General features: G+C 33.4%; 1 protein-coding gene across 1 annotated transcript; it reads left to right on the top strand.

The window, feature by feature from the left end:
* The first annotated feature begins 3,043 nt into the window (after positions 1-3,043).
* LOC126734103 (glucosidase 2 subunit beta) lies at positions 3,044-3,954 on the top strand. Its single transcript, XM_050437628.1, has 3 exons — positions 3,044-3,552; positions 3,603-3,737; positions 3,795-3,954. Exons 1-3 carry the CDS (start codon positions 3,195-3,197, stop codon positions 3,848-3,850), a joined length of 549 nt encoding a protein of 182 aa, XP_050293585.1. The 5' UTR covers positions 3,044-3,194; the 3' UTR covers positions 3,851-3,954.
* Positions 3,955-12,091: the final 8,137 nt, after the last annotated feature.

Below are 12,091 nucleotides of genomic sequence, written 5' to 3'. Positions count from 1 at the left end.
TACACATCTCGTGAGAGTTAATCATTCGGTCTATCAAGTCTATTCCTCCCATACAATCGTTGTATTTAGCAACAACGTAAGGTCTTTTAACCTGAATGTATTTAGAGTCTTTCTTAGACCACCTTTTACACTCATCACTAGGTTGAATTCCTAGAGCAGTAGATGTCAAAAGTACAGATTTCAGATCATACTACTGTACAACTACTATTTCGCGTACATGGCTAAATACGATTTTGCAGTCCAATCATACCGGAGCTCTTCGCTGCATTCACTAGAGGGGCCTTCAAAATTTGGAGGTTCAAAAGTATCATCTCTTCTCCAACACTTTCGCTTTAAAGGATCCACAGATTGCCTGGCCATTTTTAAGTTTTCTCTCAGGACACTAAGAGGAACTCTATCTTCTTCTTCTTCCTCCTCACTGCTGCTTACTAATTCTCTATTAATTATTTCTTCTTCTCTCCCCATTAAATTATCCATAGTTTGAATTTCTTCTTCATCATCAGACATTTTAATGTCAGAATCATCATTTCCAATGATTTTTAGTATTTGCTCCAATTTTTCGTCATCTTCCCCTGGCCAAAGCACTCTTTGATTGGCAAAAATTCCTAAAATAAATTTTATGAGTTAATTTAAAATGTGCATGAGATAGACCCAATGTCCATTTAAATAAACGCGAATAACTTAGGGTAATACAAAACTTATTTAATTTTTTATTATTGTAATGTTATTTAAATTTGTCTATTAAACATTTGCAAATAAAAACTTTTACAAAAATCATTACAAAACGTTAAAAAATAGGCTACATACCATCATAACGAGAACCATGTGCAGCCACCATCACAACAGAAAACAAAAAACTGATTCCCAGCACATGTGCACAATTAAAGTCGACCGAATCGGGCTGGGCGGCAGCACCGAAGTGTCCAACGTAGTGGATGCGAATTAACGAAACTGGAAACATAAAACTGGCATGTCCATTTAAATGGACGCTAGGTCCCAGGAGGATATTGTTTTGCCTGACCACTAAAACAGCTAGAGATTTTTGGAATTTCTTTAGAATGATGGAAGACATTCCATAATTTTCAGACAGTAAGGCTCATTTCTTCCAACTATTAAGTACACACTTTGACTTTAATGGCCTGGCTACCTTGTTCTCCCGATTTAACTCCTCTAATTTCTTTTTTTGGGGAACTATGAAACAGAAAGTTTACCAGGAAGTTCCAGAAATCAGGGAAAACCTCCTTCAAAGAATTTTGGCTACAGCTGAGAAGATGAAGAACGATCGAGAAATGATTATGAGTGCTACTAATCAGGTAGGATTGAGGGCAATCACTTGCCATCAGTATAATGGCAAATATTAATGTCTTTTTTAAATTAAATGTTGTTTTCCTATTTCACATAATGTGTACTTATTGGTCGCACTTAATAACTAAAAAAATGCACAAAATTTTACCATTCTTTCATCAAAATCAACGTTTTCTGTTTATTATTTTGAGTAATTTCTTAGTAAAATCGGTTTTAAAAGTTCGTAATTTTAATCACCTTTAAAACAATACCACTTTTATTCATGTGGAGGGCATAAAAGTGATAGAAAAATGAGTTTCAGTGAACTCAAGAAATAAAATTTTGATATGGTTTCCATTTAGAGGGGTGAAAAATGCGACCCCTGTTTATATATGGTTTTTTGTCAATAAAATTGGATGTAAAACACTCTGTATATTCTTATAAAATTTATTGCATTTTATGTCTGTGTTATTTGATTCAAGCTCTTGCTTTTTTTAAATAATAAATATTGGAAAAAATTGTGATGTTTTTCCCCGCTTTCTGTTCTCCAGGGGCTCTACAGCCTTTATTGGAAAGAAATTTGGTCTTCCTAGTGCATAAGCTTATAAATTATTGAACTCAAGACAGAGTAATGTATATATTTTTCTTGTAAGTAAAGAAATGTCAATTGATACTACCAATTGCTAAGAATTTGATTTAATAAAATACATAAGTCAGATATTATCCTGGAAAGATATCTGATTCTTAGGCACATTCAAAGACAGTAAACACAAGATATGAATATTAAGAGAGCAAATAACAATTTAATAAGAGATGTGAATGCTTACTTGGTGTAATCCAACTGAAGAGCCATAATCTGAGCTTTTAAGCTGCGGCCCCCTTTCAAACAAGAAAACACAATTGGAGTATCTTTGCTTGGTTTGGGTTGACCATATTTCTGAGCAAATTCCTTATCTGACATGGATTTTAAGGCTGTTTCGACCTCGCTTACTAAAACCAACAATATTTTATTCATATGGAATTATTGCTATTGGGAGTCCCTACATGGAATGTTGATGTATCTTGGTAGAGAACCATCTTCTACCAATTCCCGTGGTTCACGCACATCTATTATTACAACATTTTTGTCATTTATTACTTGTTTAAACTGGTCAAAAGTGACATTTACCAGGGCCTCAGTATTAATTTCAGAAGATGTTGAATAGTATCTAATATATCTCTCTTAAAGATAATGATGTAAATTAGTACTGTATCAGCTAATCATTTGTAAAATTTACCACAAAAAGGGACAGAAATGGTTTTAGAGGGTCTCTGATGGAACATTTGACCATTAATAAATCCATGATTTTTGTTGATTTTTTTTAGAATATTTATACTTCCTAACATAGGTCTACGATACATTTTTATAAAGTTTTACTATTTTAATTTACCAAATGAAAAAAAAAAGAGGAAGTTAGATAAAAGTTATAGATTATAATGATTATATACAAGAGATATAGGTTATGTGATTTTTTTATAGAAGACTTACAAACAGCATGGCGTATCGCAATGTTGCCATTATCAATTTTAATTTAAATATTACTGTGAAAGTGCCGAGTGACCTAGAAATCAATTCTTGGTAATGATTTTTTATTATTTTTCTATTTCAAACAGTAATCTGTATATCACTTGGCAGCAGAAAATTTTGGACGATATAAGATTACATAACCTAACTTTACAATTTAAAACATATCGGTACAATATGCTGTTTGCACGCACCGTTTGAAAAACAAAACAAAAACATAACCTATTTTAAGTTTTTTGTACTCACTGCACCTTGGAATGAAAAATAAATAAAAATATGTAAGCTGAAAACTGGTAGCTAAAAATATCTTTTATAGTTTTTTCTTGCATTTCTGAAATGATCAACTATGCCAGGAAAATATCAAAAATACAACAAAGTTCTGTTAACGAGACGTAGAAAAAACTTATGTTTGGCTAGTACTCTACTTATGTCCCTGCTTTTTGTTTCTTATCAATTCTTTAATTATTATGTGCTCTCCAATGAGAGTGTCTCCATTGTAAACTCTATTGATGAACCAAACACTGAAAACAAACTTACCCTTATCAGGGGAACACACTTTAATGAAAAAAAGTTCTACACTTCTAACAATGGGAAATTTACTTGCATCAAAAGTGGAGAATTGATAGATTTTAGTAAGATTAACGACGATTATTGTGATTGTGAAGACAGTTCTGATGAGCCGGGCACAAATGCTTGTCCAGATGGTTTGATATGATTTACAATTTTTTTTATATACTTTATTATTTGTTTTTAGCCTTATTTTATTGTTCACAAGTTGTCAGGGGAAAAACTTATAAAATTCCATCCACCAAGGTAAATGATGGAATTTGCGATTGCTGTGATGGCTCCGATGAATATATTAGCAATAATGTTATTGCCAGTTTCAACAGTAGGTTTTAAGAGAATCAATGTTTGGGAATAGTTACTAATTTTAATTTTCTTGTAGGAGACCTGCAGGAGAAAACAAAACATTTTTTAGTTCCATGTCCCAATGTTTGTTAGTGGATAAAGATGATATATAAGGTTTAATAATGTTAAAATTCAAAAAGCATAAATGGTTTAATTTCCCTACAAATATAAATTTTAAAATACATTATATTTTTAAATTATGCTTCTTTATTAAGGTCAATACATCAAAAAATGTTCACACATCAAATAGGATAATAGCATACATAACTAAAATCTAAAGTTAAAATGGTGAAACTTAATTAAATTCACTCACTAAACTAAAATACAATACAACAAATAAACCAAAAAAAAGTACCACAACAGTTACTATTAAAAAACAGTTTTAAAAACTAATAAAAAAATACTAAACAAATTTAAGATTCAAAAACTCTTCAATACTATGGAATAATTTTTTTAATAAAACCTCTTTAAGTCTTCTTTTAAAATTATTTAAAGGCAGTTTTCTAATATTCCCTTGAGACCCTGTTAAAAATGTGTTCTAGTTTATTAGCAACCATGTTCTCCTTCTGTCTGATGTCATAATCATTGATATTAACACGTTGTATAGATTGCTATTTTTTGTAAATAAATACCAAACACTCAAGTACTTAAACAGAGTTAATGGTTAGAATATTTCACTAAGCTGCCTACAGTCATCCCTGTATCCTAAGCCTATAACAACCCTGACTGCTCTTCTCTGAAATGCAAAAACAAGATATGCTGCTTTTAAGGTATGAAAGCTTACAGAACCCTCTAAAATTCAGAGAAGATAGACATGAGACCTAAGTTTCTTTGTAAGGTTTCCAATAGGGCCATCCCACCTCAAAATGGATCTACATGTATGTCCAAAACTTTAGCACTTGTATAGTGCCCACATTCACCCTCTGAAGATCTCTCAGGTAAAATTCTGTGTCTTGTTTGTGTTTAAAAACAATTTATTTGACACACCCCAAGGCTGAGTCCCGAATTGTGCATCAGTAAGTCGAATATAATATAGGCAAAATGTGCATCAGCAACGGTTGACAGCCGCCATTGTAAAGCCAGACAGGAAGATTGTGTCAATTCAGCAAAAAAATATAATTACTAAAATTCAAAACCTGAAAAAATCCAAATTCCAATAAGTGAGGAACAGCTTTTCCAGATGCAAAAAACTATTGAAATTTTAGTGTGTTTTGTTATGGCACAAACACTCATTGATGTTATCTATTTTAATAAACTCTCAAATGTTACAAGTACAGCAGTACTTAACGCTGATCTAATTAGTGACCATCAAGCTATATTCTGCAGTATATCGAGATTGCGGCACGGAGTAGGGAGATAAAAACGAAACTCTATCGTAATTTTAAACATTTTAATAAAAATGATTTTTATAAGGACCTGAATAAAATTGTGTGGGATAATGTGTACTATATCAATAATCTAGACGAAAAAATTCAGTATCTTACTAGTAATATTTGCTCATTATTTGATAGACATGCACCCTTTACGACGTCAAAAATGTCTAAGCCTTATACCCCGTGGATAACTGCAAATGTGCAGCTTTTTATAAAAGAAAAAAATAAGGCATTGTCAAGTTTTAAAAAATCTAAAAATTTGACTGATTGGGCATATTATAGACAGATGCGTAATCTTGTGGTGGGAATGATTAGGCGAGAAAAAAAAATTATCTGCAATTTCATCAGAACAGAGATAGTAAACAGTTATGAAGAGCTATTAATAATCTAAGTCTAAAAAATGTCTCTAATCGTTCTATTCCTTTAAATCTCCGAGATCCAAACAAAATTAATGACTATTTTGCTTCAATTTATAGCCCGTTAGGTAGTTGCCCCGAAGAAGTTGCTAATTTTCAGAACAAACAGTTTAAACATGATCTAAATTTTTCATTTCGATTAGCCAAAGTTGAGGAAATTTCTAAAATAGTCTTAAGCCTAAAATCAAATGCACACGGTTGTGATTCAATATCAGCGTTAATGTTGCAACACTGTATTCCAAAGCTATCTCCACATATTACGCATATTATAAACTGTTGCCTAGAAGATGGGTATTTCCCGGGTATGTGGAAAATTTCTCTCTTAACACCTTTGGCTAAAATTAATAATCCAACTAATTTCAGCGACCTTAGACCAATTTCAATTATCCCGGTCATCGCTAAAGTATTGGAAAAGTTTATACAGCCGCAAATTTATGACTTTCTCACCTCCAATAATATTATTCCGCATAAGCAATCTGGGTTTAGAAAACAGCATAGCACATCTGTCTTACTAAACGTTACCCAAGAGATAATTTCTATAAAAAAATAAAAATAAAAATTGGCTTATTATGGCTTTGATAATGTTTCCCAAATGTTTTTTAAATCCTACTTATGCAACAGAAGGCAAATGGTGGTCTTGGAAGATCAGACTTTTTCAAATATCAAATATATAACATCTGGAGTACCTCAGGGCGCTGTTCTGGGACCTCTCTTATTTCTAATGTATGTTTCGGATTTGTTTAAAGTTGTAAAATACTGCCAGATCCAGGGGTTCGCGGATGATATGCAAATTTATCATTCTTTTAAAGCTGAATCTGTATTGGAGGCATCAAATAAAATAAACGACGATCTTTCTAGAATTTCCTTCTTTTCCTCTCAAAATAATTTAAAACTCAATCCTTCAAAGTGTTGTGTTATGTGCTTTACTTTTAAGAACAAAAAAAGAATAGCATTGGACGGTTTAAAGCTTTTTGTGGGAGGTAATCAGCTAAGTATGGTTAAATGTGCAAAAAATCTTGGATTGCTTTTGGATGATGAATTGCGCTTTAAGTTACACGTTTCTAATGTTATTAAAAAGTCATACTATTCTTTAAAGCCATTGTATGCAAACAGAAATATAATTAATGTTAAGGTAAGGAAAAAACTGTGTGAGTCTTTAGTATTACCTATTATGAATTACTGCAATATTGTTTATTATCCATGTTTAGACAAAATCACTGCGTACCGTTTGCAAAAGCTGCAAAATCAATGCTGCAGATTTATTTATGGACTAAGAAAGTATGATAGAGTCTCTGCAGGGCTGTGTGAAATTGGTTGGCTGCGCGTGGAAAATCTATTCTCTTTGCAATTGGCGGTTTTTGTGCATAGACTGCTAGCGTCGTCTACTCCTCCCTACCTCCGCAAAAAACTTACTTTTCGGAAAAATGTACATGATGCAAATCTGAGATTTATAAATAAGTTGTCAATTCCTAGATATCGAACAGCCTTCTTTCGTCGTAGTTTTATGTATAATGCTGTGGCAATTTACAATGACCTTGTTCCGCATCCTATAAAAGAAATGTCAGTAGCGGGTTTCAAGAAAAAACTAAAGCTGCATTTTTTAACAAAACAGAATAGCTAAATTGTCAGTAGGTATTTCTTATTTTATAATTTTTTGATTTTTATGGACCAATGGGTGTATATCTGTTTATTTTTATATTAATATTAGTGTTACCATTACAAATGTTAATTTTTTTCTTTCTGTTGTGCTATCTAAAATAATTTTGCTTACTTTTTTTAAATAGGTTAAGTAGATTAGCCTTTGGCTAGACTTCGCCTATGTACACTATTGAAAAGTACAAACAAAGCCATTATTTATTTATTTATTTATTTTATTTTGTTTGACACGCAAATAAACAATAAATGTCATACTGTTCAAATGTACCCCAGCTGTGGGGTATATTTGAACAGGCAAAGGGGCACAAATAAACAGTACATATACAGGGTGTTTCTTAACCTATACGCATAAACTTGGGAAATTATTGCTAATGATAAATAATGACTAATAGTGAAAAAAATTTAAGTAAGATATTTTTAGTTTCTGAGATAATTTTTTTTTTCACAAAAATGTAATAACTTTATCAGGTGGAATTTTGTTTTCAAATTAAGAAATAAACAAGTCCGGATGATGTTTATTATGTTTAGTAGTACCTACTTTGCTATCAGTTGATACAGTTGTGGTCGTATTTCGTTTTTTTATTAAAATTATGCCGCATAATTTTTCAAATGAGGAACTAATGGACATGTTACTGGCATACGGGGAATCAAGACAAAACAGTGTGGCTGCAGCTAATCTTTATGCACAAAGGTTTCCTCATAGGTATCATCCGTAGCGTGAAGCTTTTTTGCGTGTGGTTCAGCGGGGTAGAGAAACTGGAAATTTGCGGCCGAGGCCAGGGCAACATGGTGGAGACATTAGACCTAGGCGCATTTTAAATCTGGAGAATTTTATTTTAGATATCATCGAAGAGCATCCTGACATAAGCACTAGAACAATTGCAACGCAATTTGGATTATCACCAGTCACAGTTTGGCGAATTTACTGTAGGCATGAATTACTGTATCCATTTCACGTCCAAAGGGTACAAGGTTTACTTCCAAGGGATCATGCGCCTCGAGTAAACTTTTGCGAGTGGTTGTTACATCAGCAGCAGTTAAACCCAAACTTTACCAGGAACATTTTAGCTATGGATGAAGCAATTTTCACACGCAATGGTATTCACAATTTTCGCAACACGCATTTTTGGGCAGTTGAAAATCCGCATGCCATTTGGCGAACAAACTCAACAACGATTTTCAGTAAATGTGTGGGCTGGAATTGTAAACGGAATACTTATTGGCCCTTTCATTTTGGATAATCGTCTAACTGGTGCTCTTTATTTACAATTCTTGCGACAAAATTTGCCGGTAGTCCTTGAAGAAGTCCCTCTTCACATTAGGCAGAATTTGTGGTTTCTTCACGATGGTGCTCCACCACATTTTGCGCGACCAGTGCGACGGCATTTGGAAATTTGGATCGAATGTGCCCCGAACGATGGATAGGCCGAGGTGGTCCAATTGGATAGCCTCCTCGATCACCCGACCTTAATCCGCTTGACTTTTATTTTTGGGGCCACCTAAAATCTCTGGTGTATGTAACCGAAGTTGACAATGAACAAGAATTAAGAAATCGGATATTTGCTGCCGCCGAGGAAATTCGACTACAATCTGGATTAGCTGCTGTCTGCAACTCTTGAATTAGGCGTGCTCAATTATGTATTGAAAGTCATGGAAATAACTTCGAACATTTACTATAATAGTTAAATAAACATTTATTTTTGAGAATTTACGTTTTTTTTTAAATTTTAATTAATAAGTCGTTTATCTCCGTAACTAAAACCATTTTACTAATTTTTTTTTTCACTATTAGTCATTATTTGCCGTCAGCAATAATTTCCCTAGTTTATGCGTATAGGTTAAGAAACACCCTGTATATTGGAAGTTTTATTGATTTTTATTACAAAAAAATCTATCGTAAATTAAATTGCAGCTTAAACTCCAGTAATGAAGATGTCCTTTCAGTACCTACCTTTTTGATGCGAAACAGGTAATTTCTTAATTACATCCATAGACGCTACTGTGCCTATATCTTCGACTGCGGGATAATAAAATTTCCGTCCTTTTTTCCTTAAAAATTTAATGATATATTCATCTTCTTTCTGCCCGATAATTTTTCCTACGTAGTGAACCAATGTTTTCTTAGTGCAAAATCGGACTACAACATCAATCGTCAATTTGTACATCCGACGACAAATTTGGCGAATCTTCATTTTCATCAGATGACCTTGACAGCTCGAACTCATTTTCAGAATCATCTTGTAGGTATATGGCGTCATCACATGATGAGTCACTATCTGCCAATATTGCTCTCTTTACTCTTGGCTACCGTTTGTTCTCTTTTCTTAGCTTCCCAAGCAACTGCTTCGGCTTCAATGGCATCTTTAATCGGTGTATCTGTAAGAAAGAGAGACTATTTTCTTTTGCGACGCTTTTTGGAAGTCGAACAAATATCGGGAAATGGTCTGACCATCTCAGGAGATATTACTTCAAGGTTCAATTAATAAGGTCGTGCAAGCTGATGCTACAGAAGTGATCGGAGCTGCAGATGAAGTAAACGGTAGAGAGTCATTTTATTCCTTTGTTATTTTAGTAACATCATTGGTAGATGCTTTTCCTGCTGCAACAAAGTCACTATCTGAAAAAATATTTCTATTTAACGGCCAGATCCCTGTTTTTTGACAACCAGATATTATGTTTTTTGGAGTGAATGATGCTTAAATAGCTATATTTGCCATCCCAACCAGGTCATGGATTGTTATGGCTTTTCCGGGATTCGAAATTAAATAATCATGTTGCGCTATTTTTAATTTAGCCTTAAAAGGAGCTATTATTGAAACGTCCAGTGGCTGAAGGCGATGACTACAATGAGGCGGTATATATAATATATATAAATTTAATGGCATTTAGCGAGCAGTGGGATTCGTGGTTGTCCCTTATTATTAAAATTTTTTCATTTTGGGTACATTTTGTAAAAGATTTTATATGTTCCAGAACTTTTTTTGTCATCCAACCGCTAGGAGGGTTGTTTATTAGTCCTATGCTTCCAGCTGGAGCACCTGTGAGGAAACTGTCGTGATATCTAGCTCGTGGGAATATAAAAACTGGTAGTAAACTATTTCCATCTGCACTTACGATGGCACACATAGTTACCAACAGTGGCCCTTTCCGCGGAAGTAACTTGGCCCACTTGCTTAGTTCCCTTTTCAGCAATAATGTTTGGCGCATCTACAACAGTGGTTATACCCGTTTCATCCAAGTTCAAAATTGTATGTGCAGGAAAATTGTATTTTTCGTAACAGCGCGCAAGAATATCTTGAAACTCTGTTAATGCAGTTTGGTTTAATGCCGTAACACGTGGCATACTCGTGTTTTCAGGCCTTCGGAGACTAACATTTTGATGGCGTTTCATAAACCCTTGAACCCAATCTAACCCTGCCATTTTGTTAGTATCCCAACTAGGTAGATATTTTATAGACATAGCTTTTGCATAATCAAATGCCAATACCCTCAGATTTTTATACGATAAGCCATATTGTAGTTTAGAACACGTTAAAATATATTTTACCAACATAAGTTCTTGATCAATATTAAACACTTGTCTGAATGTATGCTTAGAGGAAAACACCTGCTCCCTGGGTTGTTTTTTCAAGCGGTAAAACAAAGCAGTATGTTTTAAACCGTAAACATCTGCAGCTTTTCTTAAAGACATTTCTTTTTCTTTTACAGCCGCTATCGCCTTCTCCATGTCTTCCTCAGTAAACCCAGTTTCCTTCTCCCTTTTATATTGTCTTACCATCGTAATTTGCAAATCTGGAAAAACAATACTACTTAGCAACATTTTTTACTACTAATGGGGTACCTTTGAACAATGTTCAACAGTGCCCCATTTTAAAGTTCAAAGACACCCCTTGTGCTTACACTCGAAATCAATTCATCTATTTACGGTTGATTAAATATGATTTAATGAGTTGCTACTGCTTTGCTATAAGGACACAACACATAATAGAGAAGTAAACCAGCGGGTTATAGCCATCCATGATGCGATCAACCAAAGTGATAATAGCCTGTGTAGTATCCTTTCCAGCCCTAAAACCATATTTACAAGGTGAAAGAACTTAGTATTTTCAAAGTATGAAACAAAATGGTTGGTCATACATTTTTCAAAGACTTTTTACGGCAAAAAAACTTACTCTAAAAAGAAGATATTTGTGTTAAGGATTCACCAAATGCTTCTTTTTATTGTAAAAAAATATGTTTCTTAAATTATTAACGTTAGAGTTTTTAGGCAGAAATTAAAAACAAATCGGTGCTCGACTAGGAGACAATTATGCCTGAAAACGAAGTAAAATTACACACTTCACAAATTATTTGCTGAATGAGACAATTTATAGCATTCAGATGTAACGCATTAAAGATTAAGCATATCTCAACCATTTTGAGGGAACATCACAACTTTGTATCAAACTTGGTTTTAGTTAACTAGATGCATTATTTTCTTTTGAGTTTTATTACTTTAATAATTTTTCTTGAGACTTAATATTTTTACAGATGAATTTAAGCATGCTCTAGGATAATCTTTTCAGATGGAACATGACCCCAAGATAGTTCTCTATCTCTTTTATTAATGAATCTTACACTTTCTTGTAATGCAAAAAGCCTCTCTACAAGTTGGCGACCGTCTTTATATTAAAAATAATCAGAAAATTAACTATCAGAAATCTTGCGATTATTAAATTTTGCTTGTGTTGACTTATCTCTATCCATATGTTTTGAATATGTTGGACGACAGGACGACGAAGCAATTCTGAACTTGAAACTCACGCAACAACATACGCAAAAGCGTATGTTTTATGGAAAAGCGTGTTTTATGATTCAGCAATTAGCTCACAGCGCAACTTAATAATCAT

This window comes from Anthonomus grandis, chromosome 3 (assembly GCF_022605725.1).
Source record: "Anthonomus grandis grandis chromosome 3, icAntGran1.3, whole genome shotgun sequence".
Lineage (NCBI taxonomy): Eukaryota > Metazoa > Arthropoda > Insecta > Coleoptera > Curculionidae > Anthonomus > Anthonomus grandis.
This window is presented reverse-complemented; position numbering and strand designations above follow the sequence as displayed.